General features: G+C 31.6%; 1 protein-coding gene across 1 annotated transcript; it reads right to left on the bottom strand.

The window, feature by feature from the left end:
* Positions 1 to 20177: 20177 nt before the first annotated feature.
* LOC136210964 (uncharacterized) lies at positions 20178 to 23418 on the bottom strand. Its single transcript, XM_066002446.1, has 2 exons — positions 23241 to 23418; positions 20178 to 20880 (listed from the first exon to the last, which is right to left on the bottom strand). Exons 1-2 carry the CDS (start codon positions 23404 to 23406, stop codon positions 20252 to 20254), a joined length of 795 nt encoding a protein of 264 aa, XP_065858518.1. The 5' UTR covers positions 23407 to 23418; the 3' UTR covers positions 20178 to 20251.
* Between the last annotated feature and the right edge of the window lie 275 nt (positions 23419 to 23693).

The raw sequence follows: 23693 nt of genomic DNA, 5'->3' as shown, positions 1-23693 counted from the left end.
GAGTCACGGCGGTGGGAAAATTCCGAGTCCTAACCAAATGAGTTCGATGATTCCTACTCTCCCTCACTGTGTTACACAACCCGGTAAAATTACAGCTAGGCGTACTTTCAGAAGAACTAGAACTCTCGGAAGAAGTGGTCCAGCTAACTAAAGTTTCAGAGGAAGTGGTGGTCAGATTAAAGAGTTCAGTAGTAGACCCAGAAGAAGAACTCATAAAAAAAAAACCCAAAAAACAAGACGAGAAGATTCACTTACATGAGAATTGGAAGAGGATATTTACCAAAACGGCCGCGTATTGGGGCGTTCTGAGAAGCAATGGCGTATCAAGCAAGTCATCCGAATGGTGTATCACCTAGACTCCGCCACACGAGATCCGTTGTCAAACCTACGTGAGACCCGCCATTATGCTTCGATCCGCCCGCCGAACGGTTGAGCCGATTCCCAATAAAGGCAATTAATGGACCGTTAATGATCTAATGGCCACACTTAAGGGAGATCCGTAACTGCCATTAATGAGGCATTAATGGAGACTTTCTGGTTACTGGGAGTTATGATCACATGACTATAAATAGCTTGCATCCCAAGCTATTGAGGTACACATTCACATTTTCATTCTAGACCCTACTCTTATCAATACAGTTTATTCTTTATTTCAAATACTAACTTTGGCATCGGAGCTTCCCCCCGTCGAAACCCCCCCCCCCCCCCCCCCCCCGCGCGCGCCACAGGGAAGGAATCCGATCAGAAGTTCATCGCCAGTTATCAACCCCTAATATCTAAAATACCCTTAAGAGTAATTTTTACCCCTAATATTGGTAAGTTGGATCAATTTCAAACATATTTATAAAACACAAATATTTTATTCCTTATTATGCACAAATTGCATAACCATTGTTTCTAAAAAAAATGAATTTATATTTTTTGTGATTTAATAATAGAATTTGAGATAATATTTTTAAGTTCGGTGAAATATTTGAATTTTTTTTGTCCAACTCGTATAAAATATAGTATAATTTTTATTTTTTTAATTTTTTCAAGTCTAATCATATGTTTGTGATCTGTTACTAATTAGTGATAAAAAAAATGACGCATATAGAAAGTGTAGATGATAAGATTCATGACTGATAAGACAGTTTGGTAAATTAATTTTCAAATTAGCCCAACTTATCAACATGAAGAGTAAACTTGTTCTTGACAGTCAACTTTAGGGGTAAAAGTGCACCATTTTAGACGTTAAGAGTAAATTACTCGTGGCTGAAAATGTTAATGGTATTGTTGTACCTTATCTCAAAGATTTATGATGGGCAATGAGTATCGGGTATCCTAATGGTATTTACATACCCGTCACAGGTAATGGTTTTGATTCTATATCCGTTCCATACAAGATACGGATAATCTAATATAAAATAGTACCAAATCTTGGGCACTAGAAATGGTAAGAAGAATTAAAGAAAGAGGAAAGAAAGAAAGGTAAAGAGAGGAAAAAGGGTTATCCTAAGTGCAATGATCAAAGCAACACTGGTTGTTGGGTTAAGAAGACAGACAGAGAGATATTGAGTCAAAGATAGAAACTCAAATAAAAGAAGAGGTCAAATAAAAATAAAAAAATACTATATAAAGGGGAGGGTAGGGTCCACAAAAACAATCTAATGATGGCTGAAACATCGACCCCATCAGATCAAAAGATTCAAATAAAATAAAATAAATAAGTTGAGAATCAGATCGTCTAGAGATTGCTGTATTTTATTGGACAAAGGAAGAGCTGAGCTTAGCTTAGCTGAGAGAGAGACGACCACCGCTTTTCAAAAGATGCTCTCTCTCTATTCATTTTGTAAGCCACGAAACCACCAAAATCTCATATTACTTCTTTCAATACGCATTCTTTCGTTAATTCTAAGTATCTCTTCCATTTTCTTTTTCTTTTTTCTTTCAATCCCTACACTTACTCTCCTAATTCCACATTTTATTTCTACTTTCTTCTCTATTCTTATTTTCTTTTTTATGCTAATCAACCCTATATACATGTACATATCAAGATTATGAATTACTTTTAGGCCAAAAAAAACATCAAGTCGAGCTTTCATGTTTTGGTTCGTTAAGCCTTTTACTTTTTATTTCGATATATTAGACTTTGAATCAGGGGTTTAATGTGTCCAAATAAAAGTGTAAGGACTTAATAAATTAGAAAATAAAAGATACGAGATTTTAAGGGCTTAATAAGTTAGAAAATGAAACACAAGAGTTCTCTTAATATTTTTTGACTTCATTTTATATACGCCTATTATTATTATTATTATTATTAAAAAAAAGTAATTGTTTTATTTATAAATAGTATATCTCGACATAAAATTACATCCTGAAGTATGTCAAATAAACTTGAATATAATATGCATCTTCAATATCATGGATCATGGTAGAACAATAGTGAACAATGTTTGAAACAGTTTTTGACACAACATGAAACAAATTTCACCCAAAATCGAATTCGAAGTCTTTTTCTATGAGCCAAATCTATGTGATGGTAGATAAAACTCTTCTATTTTTCAATAATTGAAAATATGATAACACTCATATATAGAGATAAACAACAATCACTGAGAAAGAATAAAAAATTCCAAAAAAGGAAAAACTATCAAACCGATTATAGCAATAGATTGATTAAAAAATTTATTCAATAAAAAAAATAAAACAAAAAAAACCTTATCTTTTAACTAAAAATCAGAAAAAAAATCTAAAATCTGAATGAAGAAATTAATTTTTTTTTGTTGGTGATTAGGGTTTTCCTGCATATAATTTTTCTCTTAATATGCTAAATTGTGTATTTAAAAATGGAGACTTAAAAAAAAAAATGCCTCAGAGGCTAAAAGCAACCTAACATTATAATTAATGCAATTTTACTACAAAGTTAACAAGTTTGAATAATTTCAGATATACTAACAGAATTCTCTCTATAATTAATATTATTCCAGTATCTAAAATAAGACCAAAAAAAAAAAAAAATCAAAGGAGTCGCAGACCGGTAACTCCACTTCGTGCTAAAGTTAGCATAATTTGAAAAAAAAGACACTTCCAGTATTAAAGGAATGTATGTTTACTTTTAGTTGCATAACAATGTGTTCTATTTATAGAATGCTAGGGATAAATATGAAAGTTTGGTGGATTATACGTCATAATTGAGTTTAGTGACACGTGTTATTTAGGGTCGGTCCTGACAATTTAGGGGCCCTAGGCAAAATAAGCAGTAAGGGCTCCTTGAATAGAAAATTTACTAATTGACACTACAAGAAAACAGCTTGTTAGCTACCGCAGCTTTGGTAGCTGATGCGGTAGCTAAAAACCTTTACCGACTGAATTTAGCTGGATACCGACCAAATTCAATCAGTCGGTAAAGGCGTAGTCGGTAGACAAATGCCGACCATTTTCTGAAAATAGTCGCAGAAAATAGCGACCAACTTTTTTGGTCGCAAAGCAGTCGCAATAGTATCGACTACAATTTGCAACCAATTATAGTCGCTAATGAACAAAATGGACACGTAAGCAGATTTTTAATTTCTGACAGAATTCTCGGTAATGGGCAAAATGGAAACCTAAACTGCTTGGTTTATCGACGAATATCTGACAGAGATTTTGTCGGTAATTTATTTATTTGTGATAAAATCTTTTATATATAATTGTAATTACAATTAGAATTATTAAATACAATTATAAATATATTTTAACCTCACAATTGATTAACCACAATCACAATATTCATGAAAACTAAAAATATATATAGAAATAATTAATATTTGAAGTTTAAATATGTCAAAATACATATCATAAGTCACAAAATATCATAATCTAGGTTAACCTAATATGTTAGGTTCAAAAATCTATATGATAAACTAAAAAGTTAACCTGTAAAGTTGTGTCAAAATATATCTAAGAGTTAAATTAACCTAAGTTAGAGCTATGCTCTAACCTCTCTACAGTCGCCTGAAGATGATCGATAGTATTTTGGAGTTTGCTAATAGATAGGACTATTTGTATCTCCAACTCCGTCAATCGCTCCTGAAGTCGTATCAGATCAGTTGAATTAGCACGCATGTGTATACCTTCTGTCAATTGCTCTTGTCTTTCACTTACTTGTTGTAGACTTGCTAATAAATTGGTTCTATCCGCATTGAAGCCATCAAGACGTTCATGTACGGTCTCAAGTGTGTTTCTTATCCCATGAATTTCAGTTGTACTAGCACTTACATTAGATGGACCAGCAGAACTTGAAGATGATGCTCTTAAATTTCTGGGATACCGATCATCATAATACTGTGAAGCAACTGAACCCAATCCATAAATTCCCCCATCCCTATTAATACCTCCAGCAGCCTCATAGAATGCTTCAAGTTCATTAATGGTATTTTGAACTTACTCGGCAGCTTGTTCAACTTCCTCAGCAGTATTCCGTTCAACTTGGATAAGACTTTCATATTTATCCTATACAAGACATTTAAAGAAATAAATCACATAAACAATATATAAAGAGTTAAATATTATCATTATGAATACATTATTACTCTTATTTGGATTTCTTTACACCGATCATTCACGAATGTAATTCCATCATGTTCCATTGTGTGGGAATGCAAAAAGAACTGATCTGGATCAAGACCAACTTATCAAATTATTCTCATGCTAATATACTAAAGGCATAACACTCATTTTAGCCCCTAAACTGAAACTTCAAAGTCAATTAGGACTTTCAACTATCAAAATCATCAATTAAGTCCCTGAACTAAACAAAAATCAACAATTGAATCTTTATGCTATCCTAAAATCAAGATGCATTCTCCCTATGGAAACATAAAAAATGCCAATTTAATTCTTGATGTAGAAGAAACAGAGTTGATGAAGGTAGAAATACATCAAATCGTTGAGCAGGGCTAATGTACTTGTGCGGGCAGTAATGAGTATGTGAATATGAGCTAACAAGTAGAGTGGTTGTGCCTAAAGTAGAGTTACTTTCTCACCAGTAACATTTCCCAGCATCCGGAACCACACAGGTTGAAAGCACAAGACTAGATGCATTGTCAAAAGGATAAAAGAAATTATAACCAATATATAAGCCAATGACTATTCATGAGTTCAAACCATAAAGACCTCATTCAATAGAATAACTCCTTACTATGGGATAGAAATTCCATAAACTCATTACTCCTTAGTATTAGACTGTTAAAATATAAAAATGCAGCCCCAGTAATGAATCAGGTGAGTTCTAGCTCCAAAAAAGAAATATATCATCCCAATGGATGAACCCGAAGCTTGTGCTCCACAAAACGTTTCTTAACTTCACAGCTACCAGCAAAAACAGAGCATACTACTCAACTAGTTAATAGCTAGCAGCAATGCCATGGACATCTAAAACAGAAGAATATCCTATCATCTTCATCAAACTCTTCTATTTCTTCATATGGCTTATCAAAAATATCAGCAAAACCTAGGGACCAGCCCCCAAAACACAAGTGCAAACACAGAAATTAATTTACTAAACAAGAGCAAACACATAAATTATAAAAACTACACATCCTACAGTTCACATATAAACACTTATCTGTCAAATTATTTACTGAGGATGTAAAATACCTAAAGAGAGTGAGCTTACCTCCAACTATTCCTTGCAAAACAACCTTACATTCCTTGCCTTGTATTCTCAAGTTTCAAGTCTTCTATTTCCCTTCATCCAAGTAGAGATATTTCCAAGAAAATAAAAATAAATTAGTATTTAATATGATTCATTGCAAAAGCTTAAGCCAGAAAGAACAATTACAAACCTTCAACAAGTTATCGCAGAAGGAGAAAATAGCAAAAAGAGGATGAGCTAAGCAATCCAGTCCTCTATCTGCTTGCTGAAAGACGATTGGAGAATGAAGCTTAGTGAAAGACGATTTTATGCCCAGTTGAGGTAGTCCGACGAAGACGAAAACGAAAACGCAAACGTAGAGAGAAGAGAGAGGTTTAGGGTTTTTGTTCTTTTTTTAATTTCTAATCGCACAGAGAAAGAGAGAAGAGAGAGGTTTAGGGTTTTGTTTGCTTTTAATTTAATATAATTTCTATTTTCTTTTAATTTTTTCTTTTATTTTTTTTATATCAAGTGACTAAGGTAGTAGCCGAACAATACGTACAGTCGGTACAATGGGCGCCAATTTTGCCGCCCACTGTACCGACTAGGAAAAACAATTGGCGACTAATGTAGTCGCTGTTTTAGCGACCACTTTTGGTGTGGTCGCTAAAAACAGTAGCTAACAAGGAATTTTCTTGTAGTGTGATTTTTATTCATATCATTGTATAAATTAATTTTAAATTTTCAAATTTAATCAATTTAGGGTAATAAATGAAACTTTTTTTAATTTTTAAATTTAATCAAATTAAAAATAGTTATTGTAAAATGAGGTAGTAAAATGAAACTTGTCTTCTTACTCTTGACTACCCATAACATTTATATATTAAAAAATTATTAAAAAAAATTACAAATGTGGGAATCAAACCCATGCCATCTTTAGTTGGAAGACAATGCAATACCATTATGCAAATTTGAATTTATTTACAATATTTAAAACATAAGCAATTTATTTACAAAATTAATTTTTTTTGGGCCCCGCTCCGCCGGCCCTGGTGTTATCCTTTGAATGGAGATTGTCCATTGGCAGCTCATGAGAACTTACGTTGATCTAAGCTGTCATTCCGTGATTTCAAACGTGGAATCAAGAAAGAATGTTGGTGTGATTTTGGAACTCCTTTACTATTAGTCCACATGGCTTAGCAGCTACCTTCCGCTTGATCTGTCAGCTCTCATTGTGATAAGCATTCTCGTAATCCCTGACGGGACCACGTGTCCAACTTCATATATTTGCCTATTGTTAACCATGAATCTGTTATATGCGTCATGTTATCAGTAACAAATTATATATATATATATATATATATATATATATATATATATATATATATAAGAGAGAGAGAGAGATCCAGTGTGACAAATTTTTTTATGGTGAGACAAGTCTTATAGTGTGACAAAGACTAATTTTATAATTAAGTAGGGGAATATGGCAAATTTGTAAATAAAAGAAAAGAGAAAATTGTTTTATTTTTTTTCTTTAAAATGTATTTTTCTGACTTTTCCAACCTCGTTTTTCAAAAAAAATTTATACCGTTGGAATTGTCTTAGTTAGACGGTCATTTTAAGATCCCAGAAGCTCGGGTAAAAAAAATTCCGGTGAATGGAATACGGTGAACTGTTTTTCTGTGAGAAAATTTTTTTAAAAAAATTCCAGAAAATGTAAAACATCATTCTGAGAAACTTTAATTCTTGACTCAAAGTGAGATTCCTTACGTTTTAGTCCCAAATCAACGGAATCCGGCGGTTAGGTGAGAGTTTTCCGGCGATAAAAAAATTGCCCAGAAAATTCTCAAAACATTCCAGAAAATGTACAACATTATTCTGAGAAACTTTAATTCTTGGGTCAAAGTGAGAAATCTTACGGTTTAGTCCCAATAAATTTTTGAAATATGTAAAGTGGATAAAATTAAGGAAAATGATTTATTGATTTTTAAGGGTAATTTTTTAATTTCAATAAATTTTAAAGATTTAAATTATTTTCTAAAAAATATAACTAATATAAATTTAAAGATACTATATTAAATTCTAAAAAACAAAAATAAAATTGAAGACGATTGATAATAAATTTTGAGAAAAATTCTGGTGAACGGAATCCGGCGATTAGGTGGCGTTTTCCGGCAAGAAACAAAACAATGCCCAAAAATTTCCAGCAAATGTAAAATATTATTCTGAGAAACTTTAATTCTTAGATCGAAGCAGGATTTCTTATGGTTTAATCCCAATAAAACTTTTTCTTTAATTTTATCCATTTTATATGCTTCAACAATTTATTGGGTCAAAACCGTAAGGAATCTTGTTTTGAGCCAAGAATTAAAGTTTCTTAAAATTATATTTTGCATGTTTTGAAATTTTTTTGATAAATTTCTGGGCACGTTTTCGTCCTACCTTTCAGCACTTTTTGTTGGAATATTTTGTTGCAATAATATAACAATTCTGTTGGAACAATATAACTATTCTGTTGGAAAATTTGGTACACTAATTTGAAACAATTGGTACACAGATTTATTCTGTTGGAAAAATATAAGAATTAAAATTATTTTCTAAATAATATAACTAATATAAATTTGAAGATACTATATTAACTCCTAAAAAATAATTTTTTAAAAAAAAAAATTGCGCACAATGCGCTTATATTAAAGAAGAAAGAAAAATCCCCACCAGTCCAATTTATTGGTTCAAAACCGTAAAGAATCTTATTTTGAGCCAAGAATTAAAGTTTCTTAAAATTATGTTTTACATGTTTTGAAATTTTTTTGATAAATTTCTGGGCAAGTTTTCGTCATACTTTTCAGCATTTTTTTGTTGGAATATTTTGTTGGAACAATATAACAATTCTGTTGGAACAATATAAGTATTCTGTTGGAATAATATAACTATTCTGTTGGAAAATTTGGTACATTAATTTGAAACAATTGGTACACAGATTTATTCTGTTAGAAAAATATAAGAATTAAAATTATTTTCTAAATAATATAACTAATATAAATTTGAAGATACTATATTAAATACTAAAAAACAATTTTTTTTTTTTAAAAAAAATTTGTGCACAATGCGCTTATAGTAAAGAAGAAAGAAAAATCCCCACCAGACCCGGATGTGATTCGAACCCATGACCTCCCAAGATATAGGTAAGCTCTCAACCACTAGGCTAAGAGCTTCACCACTACTAAAAAATAAAAATGAAATTAAAGACGATAGATAATAAAATTGATTTGGAACAATTGGTAAACTGATTTATTATTTTGGAACAATATAAGTATTATGCTGGAATAATATAACTATTTTATTGGAACAATTGGTATGCTGATTTATTCTGTTGGAACAATATAAGTATTATGTTGGAATAAATGGTAAACTGATTTGGAACAATTTCGTACACTGTCGGAACAATGTAAATATTCTGTTGGAATAATTTAAGAATTCTATTGGAACAATATAATTGTTTTGTTGGAATAATTGATACACTGATTTGAAACAATTAGTACACTAATTAAACCAATTTGTACACTGATTTAGAACAACGTGCTGGCGTCTAGCAGTATGTGTTGGTTTTTCCAACACATAGTGCTGAAAGGTAGGATCAAAAACATGTCCATAAAATTATTAAAAAATTTCAAAACATGTAAAACATCATTTTAAGAAACTTTAATTCTTGGCTCAAAGCGATATTCCTTACGGTTTGATCCAACAAATTGTTGAAGCATGTAAAATGAATAAAATTAAGAAAAAAGTTTTATTGGGACTAAACCGTAAGAAATTCCGATTCGACTCAAGAATTAAAGTTTCTCAGAATAATGTTTTACATTTTTTGAGAATTTTCTGGGCATTTTTTTTTTGTCAGAAAACGTCAACTCGGATTCCGTTCACCGGAATTTTTTACCTTAGCTTTAGGGATCTCAAAATGACCGTCTAATTTAGATGCGTCTAATAGTATAAAAAATTTCGAAAAACGAAGTTAGAAAGATCGGAAAAATGTATCTTAAATAAAAGAAATAAAACAATTTTCTCTATCCTCTCTTTCCTTTTATTTATAAATTTGCCACCTTGCCATTTTCAATTATCATCAAAACTACGTAGTTTTGTTATGTCATACAATAACCTCATTGTCATACCAGAACTCTTTTTTCTCACTTTTATATATATATATATATATATATATAAATTATCCCGCCTGAGTTGGATAACAAAAAAAATTCTAAATCTAAATATTTTCTCAAACTTAAGAATATTCCATCTTCCAATCTTTTATGAAATAAAAAAAAAGGCAAAATATTTTTTTTCTAACCAACTGATATAATTGATACATAATAGTTGTCTTTTTGTAACATCTGATATTGGACCATTTTACGACTAAAATTACACCATTTATATATTAAACATAAAATTACTTTTGACTGAAATGTTAAATATATTTTTATTACCTTATCCATTTACAAAATTCAAATGTTATTATTTTTTTTTAAAAAAATGCTATAAGAAAAGAAAAGAAGTGCAACAAACAAAATGTAAGGAATAAAACCTTACATGATTACAGGAAATAAATACAATATCCACAAAGGGATGGAAATGACTACAAAGAGCAAGAAGACACCATAAAAGGTATAAAAAACACAAAACAACAACATATTTCTCGTAAATCCAAATCTATCGAAATACATCTGCAATCCAAACTTCATCCTTTAGATCATTTCAAACATTCGGATCTGAGTCATTTTTTTGTTGCAACCATGTAGATTTATTGATCTACGAACAAGATAAACCATTTCCGCTCTTGCTAAATCCGAAAAACGCATAAACGACTGAACAACAGATACAATCAGACGGATAAAAAGTTCCGATGAAATATATGAATACAGACTAAAAAGCAATAAAAGAATATAGAAATCTAACCCGGTGTGAGGAGGAAGAAGGAAGACCCTTCGTCCTCCTCAAAGTATATCAACAAAATAGAAAGATTGATAGAAAAATGGAAGAGAAAGGAAGAAGAAGAGAATTTGCAGATTTTTTTCTTAGTTTCGTTGCAAATGTTATTAATTAATTTTAGTCTCTTGATTTTAATTTTCCTTTCTTTATATTAATAATAGGGTGTTGTTAAACCCTACCCCAAATTCCTACCCCTAGCCCCGTGAAAGGACGAAAATACCCTTTCATGGGTTTTGGGGAGAAAAAAGCTATTTTTTTTGCTCTCCCGACACGCGGGCGTGTGACTATCACGCCTCACCGTGTGGTCGGGCGTGATAGCCCCACGCCTCACCGTGTGGTCGGGCGTGATCGCTACACGCCCGACCACACGGTGAGACGTGGGGCTATCACGCCCGACCACACGGTGAGGCGTGATAGTCACACGCCCGCGTGTCGGGAGAGCAAAAAAAAATAGCTAGTCCGCTATTGAATTAAATCCGTAAATACCTGTTACGTAAAAAAAAATTAGTCCGTTGTTGAATTAAACCCGTAAAAAAATTAGTCCGCTATTGAATTTAACCCATAAATACTTGTATCCTCCTCCTCGTCCATATCTAGACGACGAGCAGGTGACGGGACGGATTTCCCCCCGATAGTAGGCCGCTCCGTCTACAAAATTACACTAAATTAATCTAAAAATTTAACATATAAATTATAATCAAATTAATATCAAAATTTCATATATAAATTAAACCCCAAATTAATGTAAACATTTAACAATTTAATTAAAACGTAAATATATATTTTTTTTAAAAACATTTCAAAAACCCCTCAGGCGTATGAACATCACGCCCGAACCATAGGTCGGGCGTATGAACATCACGCCCGACCTATGGTGCGGGCGTATGAATATCACGCCCGACCTATGGTGCGGGCGTGACGCCCGAACCACAGGCCGGGCGTGATATTCATACGCCGGAACCGTAGGTCGGGCGTGATGTTCATACGCTCAACTGCGATTCCGGCGTTTTTAAAAAATCACCCACAGATTCAATTTTTAACTTAAATCAAAAAAACAAAAACGGTAAATCTTATTATTTTCGATTTCCCTTTACGGTTGTTGTTACACTCCATGTTTTGGTTCACAAATTAGTCCGGATTTGATCAAAGAGTGTGTAGGGTATTTGAGAGGTTTTGTGTTTTTTCAAATTTTGGTTAAAGGGTAGTTTGGTCTTTTTACGGGGCTAGGAGTGAGAATTCATGGCTGGGTTTAGTAATCCACTAATAATATTATATAATCTACACTTTTTTTTTTCCTGAATGTTGGGATAATCTTGTTGGAGACTTTAGATTAGAATCACAGCGTTTAGCCCTCTCTTCTGCATATGTAGTGAAATTAACCTGAGATATTTTTTCACAAACTTAATTTGCATTGACAACTCAACAACAATACATAACATAGCATGAAATTTACTTTTTAATCATATACAAATCAACCAATGTATGATTAAAATTTCATTTTATGAAACAATTATAAATTAGAATTCTATCATGTTCAAACTGAACATGAGATAATAATAGTGTATCAAACCTTATCAAAAAAAAAAAAGCAGCAATATTATTATTACTATAAATAATTTATTAGTCCCTGGATTTTATTTATTATAATAGTCAATCCATATATATTAAATTTTTTAAATTTTATCTTAATTAACTCTTTAGCATGGTTGTCAAAACCGGACCGGTCAAACAACCGAAAAAGACAAAAGGTCAAGGGTTTGAGGTTTAATCGGGATCCAACCGGGGTTCAACCGATATTTAAAAATCATGTGCAAATTATATTTTTATTCATATTTAATTTTATAACATAGTATAATATCAACTATATTCATAGAAATTATACTACTATAATAACATTTATTTAATATTAAAACATGATATCAAATTAATAAATTTAACATAACAAATAAATATAAAAATTAAAGAAAATATATATTTTTAAAATTAATAGTGATTATTTTTTACTAATAACTAACATGTAAATATGCTAATAGGATATGTATTTTATAATTCAACTTAAATTTAAATTTATTAGATTTTTAAAATTTATTTGTATATATTTAAAATCTAAATGCTAATTAAACTGTATTAATATTGAGAAAATATAATAATTTTTTAATGATATTTATCTAAATAGAAAAAAATAATACTAAATAATATTTTAATTATTTAAATTATAACATTATTATTATTTTTTTTGAATCAAACATTATTATTTATTTTTAAATAGTTAATAATAGACATAAGTGAAATGGTAGTGTAGTGGTGAGTATTAGAGTTTATAGACCAAATGTCCAAGGTTCAAATCCTACCTTTTCAAAATTTATATATATATATATTGTTTTTAAGTAAACATGTCTAAAAGCAAACCGGATCAAACCGCTTAACCGGCACTGGGTCAACCAGTTTATGGTTGAACCGGCCGGTTTGAGCGGGGCTGAACGGTTTTCAAGGATTTAATAACCGGACCACCTCCAGCTCGAAATTGTGACCAGTTCTGATCGAACCGGGTTGGACTGGCCGGACTGGTCCGGGTTTGATAACCTTGCTCTTTAGTCTTCCTATCTATTTATGTATATTATTTTTGTATACTAAAGTACAAACTTTTCCTTAGTTCTAAATAAAATACTTATCTTTTTAATTTTTAAATTTAATCAACGTATTCATGAATAAATTTTATGTGGTATACATGCACCTATATAAAAAATCTATTAAATTTTTATTCTCATTTTCTTTGTTATTTAATATAATATTTTTAAACTAAAATTAAATATTACATGAATCTTGCTAATTTTTTTCAAAATTATATTATTAATTTTATTTTATCTTATAAAAATGATTAAAAGGTAAAAAGTTGACACTTATAATTGTAAATATCTCCACTAATTTTATAATTTTTATAATAACTTTTATTTATTTTTTAATAAAAAAATTCTAAAGTTTTATATAATCAATAAATCAATTAATATATATTGGTGAGATTAATTAGTAGTGCTCACCTGGACCATGAATAATAAAATGCTTATTAGAATTATATGGTGGAGATTCAAACCATTCTAAAGCTTAGATTTAATAAGCCCGAATTTAATGGTGAATGACCAATGGTCATTCAGGGTACTAGTGAGCACTACTGTTAATACTATATGAGAAGAAAAGAAAAAAAAACAGAAAATAGGAAAAATAAATGTTTAATTAAATCTGATTTGATTTTAACAAAAGGACTAAAGTGTTAAACGAAAACATAATTTAGAATTGTTTACACTAGCATTATATAGCAGAGCACAGTTGTGTATAAATTGGAGTAATAAAGAAAGATCTGTGTTTTGAATGAAACTATGGGATTTGGCTAATCATGGTGTTAATTAAGCAATGCAAAATCTAATGACACATTATCACATGTATTACTAATGATGATGTTATGTGGGTCGTTGGATTTGGTGGGTCACACCATTTTGTTTTTGTTTTTGGTTCCAATGTCTGCAATCAAATCACATCACTAACTACATATTTGAACATATAATATTAATGATAGCACCCACTAATTATCAGTAATGAAGGTGCCACGTGTGCGTTTGCATGCATGCAATTGATAATATTTCTACATATAGATTTAATAATTAATGAAATGAAGTTTGAATTATGGTGCTTTTTGAGCACATAAAAAAGAAAAGGGTAAAGTTCAAATAAAACCCATGTGGTTTTACTAATTTTCAGATAAAGGACTGTGGTTTACTTTTTGTCAAAACGAGGATTGAAGTTTCAAACTTGGATTAATGCTATTAAAACCATCTTTAACGACTTTAAAATGAAAATTTTCAAAAATTAAAGTTGTTCAATGTCATATTTTCTATGGAACTACATTTTCGATTTTCGAAAATCATCTTTTTTGGAACTTTCTCTTTCTAAACACTAACTTTCTCTCTCTTTACCAAACAACATCTAAACAATCTCAAAATAAAAAAGTTGAAGAATTAAAGTTGCTTAAAATATTAGTAGTTCTTAAAATATGTCATTTTCGAAGTCGTCAAATGTGATTTTAATAGTATCAATCGAAAAAGTCTTTATTTTGTCAAGGTTAAAAGCCTCAATCCTCGTTTTGAAAAAAAGTAAACTACAGTCCTTTATCTGAAAATTAGTGAAACCACAAGGGGTTTATTTGAACTTTACCCAAAAGAAAAACACTATCTAAAAAGAAACAAGAGACAAGTGGAATGTTTCTCTCATAGGGTTTGGGATATTGTTTTTGTGGGAAAATGAAAAAAGGATTGGTCTGGTCTAGTGATCTTGTTGCTGACGAGATCTGCTCTTTTTCCACACAGCTAGATAGAATTAATGTTAAAAGCAAGTTTGAAGAAGAAAATGGTCCAAGATTCACAAAAGAAGATCTACTAGTAATAAATACTCCAAGAGACACTGTTCGTTCTGTTTAACCTCGTATTGTCTCCTCTAAGGAAGTCTAACCATTGCCTTCCTATCTAAGATATTTCTACTTTGTCTTTTCTTGCTTTTTCTTTTTTCTTTCTTTCACTCTACATATATATTTTCATTTACTCTCTATTTTCAGACCTTCGAATCATCATCTTTAGCTTTGGATCCATGTCTTAAATTAAATAATATACAAATGAATTTTTCTCTTTTCCTTTTATATAATTTTAAAAACTATTCTATGATGTTAGATGTTGAAACCGAACCACTCATCAATATCAATATTATTAAAAATAATATAAGTGGTCATACAATTCTACATTCCTATATCAAATATAGAAATCATTTGAACCAAGAGCTTAAACTGATAATTATTAATTAAATTCTAACAATATCTTTTGTTATAATAACTTTTTTTAACTTTACAGCTAGGAGGAGAAAACCAAACCTAAAAAAGAATACCACAACCAGTGACATGATAAGAAATACGAATAAATAATCATAAGACTTAGGAGCATTTTAGGAAAATATGGGCTTTCTTATCCGAGTTGATATTCTAGACACTTGTAAGGGTGAGATTTGAGGTGCTTGTTTAGTGGGACCTCGTGTGTTTGGCATATCTTATCCCTATTCCACATATGGAGTTCTTTAGGACTTCTATTATGAGGACCAAAGGTTCATCTAATAGGTTTCATTTCTTTGAAACCAAACAATCAAGACTTGTGTTGTTGCACGAGCTTTTCATTATTATCCAAATGACAGAAATTGAAGGCTATTGGTTTATTGTGGGGGCTTCTTCTTCTTTGAGTACTGAAGCCGTTTATTTGCTAAAGAAGCTTGTGGCTCCTAGGTGGCATGATGTGCTAGGACTATGTGTGGCCATATTGTCTCTAAAGTATGCATTTGAGTGGAGGGGAATTTTGAGGAAATGCTAAGGGGTTAGGCGTTGCATGTGGTGAGATGCTAAGTGATTTAAATCAATATGAGGTTTTTGTGAATGATCATCATATGTCCCTCATTGTGATGGCAGTTGGTTTTGAGGGAAGTGAAAGGTTTATTTATTTTTGAATTTAAGTGGATTTTAAATGAAGGTTTCTTAAGTGTCGTGTTTCGTGAATTGCATTTGTTGGTTATTCTTATTCCGATGTATGACTATCTATAAAAGGGGGATTTGATGTCATACTCCATTTTCTTCTACTCTCATTGATTTCCTTCTTTGATATCAACATTCAGTGTTTTCTCCCTCTTTTGCACATTCTTGATCTTTTATTTCAAAGTAAGTAATCCCCTCTCTCTTCTCTCTTCTCCTTTCCTTTTCAATTTCTACAAAGGAGTCTTTGCACCAAAAGGATGCTTATGCTCCCAGTCCTATGAGCCACAAGAAAAGAACTCTAATACTAAAATTGTTCCTCGACCAATGAGGCCCACCATAATCTAACTAGTAAACACAATGATTTCGAATCAACCCTCCTTGCTCAGTAAAAAAGTTGGCTTTCGGTTTATGGGAGAAATACCAATGACTCTAGAATTTAGAGGGTTTTCTTCTAGAGGAGAAACACCATGATCATGCTAAAATTCGTGAGTGTCACCATGATCATGCTAAAATTCATGAGTGTCTAAGTATCTTTGAAATCGGAGTAGGGAATAAGGTTTCCCCTCCTCTGGATCGTCGTGGACATATGTTGTGACTTTAACCTGTGACTTAGCCAAATGTTTCCTAATTCGTGGCTAGAGCTAATTGTTGAAACACAATTTCCATGAGTTTTTTTATTATGACAAAAATAATTAATAAGGAAATTAGATTTCCAAAATATTTAATTTAAGAATTAAATTAAGTTTGATTTATGCTAATGAGTTTGTTGAATTTTGATTATAACTTAAAGCACTAAATTAAACACAAGGCAAAAAGGCCTTAGGAAACACAAAGACCCAGGCCTCATTTCGAGTCTCGAAATAGAAGCCCAAAATCCAGAAGCCCATAAACAAGAAATGGGACAAAGCAGGCGTTGACATTGAGTCACATCACGATGTTCCTAAATTGGCAACAAGGACAAGCTCAAGAAGCCATGTCCCACAACGTCTCTCTTTTGTTACAAAAAATGGAAAGATTGCAGAATGCAAGTCTGTCGTTCTAGAAGAAAGAAAAACATACGTCTCAAGAGACAGAAGCCCATACTACGTCAATGGTAACCTTTTAGACTATTGGCACATAAGTCAGAAGCTGATGGTGACAGAAGTCATTTTCCCTCCGAACGACTAGTTTGAAATTCAAATGGATCTTCCTAAAGCTTCTATTATAAATACCAAAGCCAAGCTAATTCACAACGACAAATTATTAAACGCTGAAAAGAGATAAAAGCTTCCAAGTGAAACTAGAGCAATATTTGTTATACACAACCATTTCAATGTTTGTGTAAGTTTCATAGAGAAATAGTTCTTCAAATGTGTTCTATATTAGAACCTATTTTCTATTTGTAAATCAGAAGCTTTATTGTTTGCTTCGGTTATAGGCAAATAAATAGAGAGATAGGTAGTTGAGTGTTAGTGTAAAGGAATGCACTTTACATAAAATTTGTCTATTGTATAAAGATTTGTACTCTACCCGTTAAAGAGTACTTTAGTGGATTAAAGCTCAAAAGAAGGTATTTTGAGGAATTGATGTAGGGGAGAGGCCGAACAAGTATAAATCTGCTAAGTAACGTATTTCTTAACTCTGCCTTTATCACCTCATATTATATTGCTTGCTCTAACTCTATTATAAGCTTTGATTGTTAAGCGCTTTTTAAACTGTTAATCTTAAGAAGTCAGAAGCTCCATTAAATGAGCTGTCCTCTCTGAGTGCATTCATCAGAAGTGGAATCAAGCTCAGTAGATTGACTAACTCAGTAAACTAAATTTGCCTCTGACTCCAAAGCTTGCCTCTGTGTTAAGCCATTTAAATGTGAAGTGATAAATTTTATAAAAAAATTAACCAATAGTTCCATTCCCCCCCTTTGGAACCAATCTAACCTCACAAGGGACCAATATTAATGACATGTCCCAAGATTTGTGAGGATTTGGACATCCGATTAACAAGATTTTTATTTCTGTCCTTTTAGAGCCGCATAAAAAGGTCTACTGATAATTTCTACTACTAGATGATCGAGCCTCAAACGAGGAAAATTTCTTGAATAACAAAAATGAGTTTGTGGGGCTTCAAACCTCCATGGTTTTATGTCGGGGTGAACAAGGATATCTTTAACTTCCCTTACCTTGAGGGATTTGCTACAGACTATAGTTCCAACCCCTACTAATTTCGCCACTTGAGGGACAAGAGGGAGCCTTCGGCCGAAGAGGATAAAGTCATTTCCTTCTTAATAGCCTATTATAGACACTAGAATTTAAGTCCTTGTGATTAAAACCTTATATTGATCACCATGGAAATCCAAATTAACATTTAAGGAAGAAAAGTCCTAGAAATTTAGAGGTTGGTCAGTCATAGCCAAATCAAGAGTTCATAACTATCGATCCAATCTAAACTAGGTCTCTAATATTCACGAAATGTGTAATATACGTCAAAAGCATCCAACACAACTAACCACGCCCAATTTGAATGCATAAAGAGAAAGTTATGCTTTACGAAAGTTCTGGTTTAAGTAAGTCGTTTCCATAAGTCAACCATTTGATCAAGGTCTAGTCGAGGCTCCAAGATCTACAAGATACATAGTACTCAAGATTAGCATTCCAAAACAAAAAAACTAGGCTAGATTTTAAGCGGTAACGAGCAAGTTGCATTTCTTTAAAATTCAAAATAGGCTCGAGCCTTAACTAGGACGTTGGTTATTTTTAGAAATACATTTTACCTTAAAATCCATCAGAGAGTTGTAGAATTTATTGTTATGAGTCCAATGGAACTTACTTGTCCCAAATCAAAGTCTCAATTTGGAAGATACAGTCAAGTTCATAGGCTTCGATTAGCCCATTTTGAGTCATCCCCTAGAATGGCCATGCGTGCCGATCGATATTGCATATATGCCTTCCTAAACTTCAAGGAGATGGTCCATTCTTTAGTTAGACTCATGAACACGGCAATTGCACCTTCGATAAAAAAAAAGAAACTTCTAAACTTTTTAAAGTTTTTGTGGTGATTGAAAACAACATTTCTCCGATTCTAAGGGTCATATGCTCAAAGTGTTGGGAAAAAGAACATTCATTTTCTAGGTTTCCTCTACCAGAAGATGAAGTGATTTCAGAAATATTGAATTGGGTCTTCGTAGACACAGCGATAATTGATGAAGGAGTTTGTTTAATAGGAAGATTGGATCGAGACATTTTATAGAAAGAGAATAAGAAGAGTACACAAAAATCAAAATAAAAGACTTACAATTTGATGTTTCTAAGAAATGGAAGCTTGAAGATGTAGAGATGGATGTAATCTAATCTCAAAGGGTAAGGATAAGAAATAAAGAAATCAACATCCTTCTTGTAAGGTCTCTTTAAATCGAAAAGTTTGGAAACAATTGCATTCCATGAACCCCATGATAAGTGCCACACATTAAGAGGATGCAAAACATTCTTAAAAGAGGGTTTTCTCTTGAGAACTGCAAAATGTCCTTATTTTTATGGAGCCCTGCCTCTTTTACGGTTCATTGCTAAACAAATTAGAGTTACTTTATTCATATTCAGAATCAGATTTTTCACTCCTATATGTAGCGTCTTACTCCCTAAAAAATGTACATCTAATTCACAATATATATCTTTGCTCTTATTTGCAATATTTGCTTTCTATGACTTTCCTTTTTCCTTTTTAGTTCAGAACTAATTTGAGCGTCAAATAATTTCTGTTGAGACTCAGACAATCTCTTTGTCTTTGACTCGCAAGAATATGGATGAAACTTTCAATCGAATCTTCCACGAAATCATATGGATCTTCCGGAATGATTTTTAGCAAACACAATACAAAAAAAAATCACATAGAAAGAAAGTAAGTAAGAAAATCATAAGACAATAATGAAATATCATTTATCATGGTTTGAAGAAATCTTAATTCAAATAATAACAACAATAATAATAATATCAAGAATCAATCTTTGATAAAACCATATAAGATAAACAAAAAAAAAATCATATAATTACAATAATATTTTTACGCAACTTCAACTTATTACTAAACAAGTAACCAATGAATATAAATAGTTAAAAAAAATCATTTGAAGGAAACTCCAAATAAAGTCATAAGTAATAGGTAAGAGAAAGGCCAAAAATGACAACAACTAGATAAATACTAGAATCAACGAAGATGGCTTTGGTAGCTTGATAGAACACCAAACCTCTCTCTAACAATTTAAAAGCATCATCCCAATTTTCTCCATCTGCTGCCTTACCACCACCACCACCAGTTGCTGCTCTTTTATCTTCAACCTCCTCACCAAATAGCCGAGCAATCACAATAGTTACATCACTAAGCAAGATCAAGTAAAAGGGCCTTGATGCTATGAAGCTCTCTTTACTCATTATAAACACTAGCAAACCTATTATCATTGAACATATTGCTCGTGGTTTTTCAGAAAATATAATGCCTTGGGTTATCCTTTTGGATGAGAATATACTATTAGAGGCTGCAGGAGGAGGAGGAGGAGGAACTGAGGCAGTGGTGGCTGCGACTGGTGGTGTTGTGTCTCGGATTGATGTTGTTACTATTTCTGAAGCTTCTTTAGTATTATTTGTGGTTGTGGTTGTGGTTGTGGTATCAGGAGTGTTTTCTTCCACTGTTTTGGGAACTGGATCAGGAACATGTGTAGTTGGGGAAATAGTTCTCATTTTCACCATCTTTGAAAGATTAGCTTTCTCTTCAAGACTAGCTGCAAAAACATAACCCAATGAATTGCATGTTTGTGTATGCTTAGCTTAAACGGTTCGAGACACTTAACCACTCAATAGATATAATCTCCTTAATGTCTTTTGCATTCAACTCTAGCCTTAGATTAAAAAACAAGCTATGTCAAACTAATTTTATACATGTGTTCTTTCTATATAATGATGCCATGTTACTATGTTTACATCATTTTAATATATATATTTTTATACTGGAGAAAAACAAATATAAAACTTTTAATTAATAATTAAAAAAGAGATCAATAATTGAATTAAAATAATATAGAGCTAAAACAATTGATTAAGTTTAAAAGTATAGCTAGTTACATTTGATTACAACAACTTACTTAGGAATGACCATTTTATAAAAGGCTTCATTGCATTATAGACTTAGGCTTGACAATGCGGTGGGTAATGCTCATATCCATTGGGTCCTGCTCCATTAGGGTCGGGAAATTCCCAATACCCATTTTTACAGGGCTAGGGATAGGAAAGAAAATTATCCCCATTTCCGGGGATGGACTGGGACAGTAAATAGTTATCATCGCTACATGGGGATCCGCAACTCATTATCGTTAGGGTTAACGTATCGAGTATCTATAGATATACCTATTAAAATGTAAATATTGATATAAAAAATTATATTTTATATTATATATATTAAATACTAATATAATTTGCAAAAAAAAAAAAACTAATCCTAAAATGTAATTATATCCTATAATCTATATAATCCGCTTTAAATAAACAACTTTCTTCTGTTTCAATTAAATACTTATATATGTTTTGTTGTTAGTTAAGAATGATTTATCTATTTTATTATTATTTTTTAAAAATAAATTATATTTAGTAAATTGTATATATTTGATATTAGTTTAGAATATTTTTTTATAAAATATGATAGGTATATTCATGGGGATTCTCATTATCCATTGGTATTGGTATGGGGATAGAAACAAATTTATCCTCATTTTTCTCAATGAGACATGGATGGTGAATCCCCGTTATGAATGTGGATGAGGATGGAATTGCCTGTCCCATTCCCAACCCACCTCATTGACACGTCTATATAGAATTTCCTATTTAGATTATCGGATTGTATCCGGAACTTTGGAGAAGTTTATTAACTCCCTTTAGAATAGCTTATTGATCCTTTAAACTTACTTAAAATAACATATTGACCCATTGAAATTGTTACAGTGACATATTAACCCTCTAAAACTGTTTAAAATGATATATCTTTAACTTATCCAAATATCTATTTATTCTAACACGTGGATTTCAAAGAAAAGGACTAATAATACATTTTAAATAAGTTTACGAAACTAATGAAACAAACCTAAAGTTTTGGTTTTAGAGATCCAAATGTGATCAAGTACAGAGAGCCTTTTGATTTCATAAATGATTTAAAACAACTTCTAGTAGATGAGAATTAAAAGTCTTAATCATTGATTTAATATTATTATTAACACATATCATAATGTAAGTTATAAGTTCCTCTAAGGTTTAATAACAAACATGACCATAAATCAGTAGTGAATACAAGATTATTCGTTTGGGGGACCGATTTTACACGTGGTGTGTAATTTTTTTTTTTTTTTTGCTAAATTAGTGTCTAATAAAAAAAATTCGATAAGTGAAAAAATTAAAAATTTAGATTTAAGAAAGGGCTAACAAGCCAAACAAAAATTAAAAATTTGGATTTAATTAGGGTCTAATTAACAAGCCAAAAAAAATTTAAATTTTGGATTTAGAAATGACTTAACGGGACTTGCGCCAATTTTGAAGTACTAATATAGCACCCGAGATAAATTTCTTGGAAACACGAGGCCGGAATCACCACAACCTTAAATTTATAGAGGTGGCAATTTCTAACACGAAAACACGATTACAGAGCCGACCCGACTGACACGACATGATTGACACGAAAATCATTTTTCTAGCATTTATAACATATAAAACCATATGGAACATAAATATGAGATAACACGATTTTGACACGAAACACGATAATTGCTAGGTCTAAATTTTACCGAGACAGGTGGCCAAAACTACTTATGGCCATGGTGGTTCCGATGGCTGGAGGGCCTATGGGCCGTCCCCCTGGCTCCACCCCTGCCCGAAATTATTGTCAATGGATATTCATATTTGGTGTTCTTTTGTTAAGAGGATGAATTCCAGAGTTCACCTCTCTTCTCTAAAACTAGAAATCTTCAATAATTTGAAAAGGAAAATGTATAGAGATTCCATAAGCTTTCATTCATATATGATTAAAAAAAAACATGACATAAATTACGAATTATGGATTAAATAGGAAAATCGAAAAGAAAAAAGGGAGGGTACGAACCATTGATAGAATTAAGAAAGTCTTGAGAGACCATAATTGGTGGTGAGGATTCGGTATGTGAATGATGGGTAGAAGTAGGAGTATCACAAGCCTTGGGTGTAACAGATTCATCAAGATTTTTGATTTGGCCAGTGATAAGGGCCAATCGGTCACCCCCTTTGTCCATTATTCTTCTTCTTCTTTGTTGCCTATCATTGCTCGCCATTTCTCTCTGCAACTTCTCTTTTTCTTTATCTCTCTAAAGTTTGTTTTTTTTTTTTTTTCTGAAGAAATTTTGTTATTTCTATTTGTTTGAAAGAAATTTGTTATTTCTATTAAACTTCGGATCTTAGAACTTTTCTTATTTCAATTTACTAAAATATGCACTTTATTTCTATACCATTTATCTCCCTTTCAAAATTAATATATCCATATATAATTCTCAATCACCACGCCTAGACAATTTTTTAAATT

The sequence above is a fragment of the Euphorbia lathyris genome, chromosome 1 (assembly GCF_963576675.1).
Source record: "Euphorbia lathyris chromosome 1, ddEupLath1.1, whole genome shotgun sequence".
Taxonomy (NCBI): domain Eukaryota; kingdom Viridiplantae; phylum Streptophyta; class Magnoliopsida; order Malpighiales; family Euphorbiaceae; genus Euphorbia; species Euphorbia lathyris.
Note: the sequence above shows the minus strand (reverse complement) of the source record. Positions and strands in the feature narration are given on the sequence as shown.

Bases quoted from the DNA above. Each gene is read 5' to 3' on its own strand.
- LOC136210964 (XM_066002446.1), bottom strand. From the start codon at position 23,406: ATGGACAAAGGGGGTGACCGATTGGCCCTTATCACTGGCCAAATCAAA. The intron at 20,881-23,240 runs GTTCGTACCCTC...ATGTTTTTGCAG, and splicing joins CTTTCTTAATTCTATCAATG to CTAGTCTTGAAGAGAAAGCT.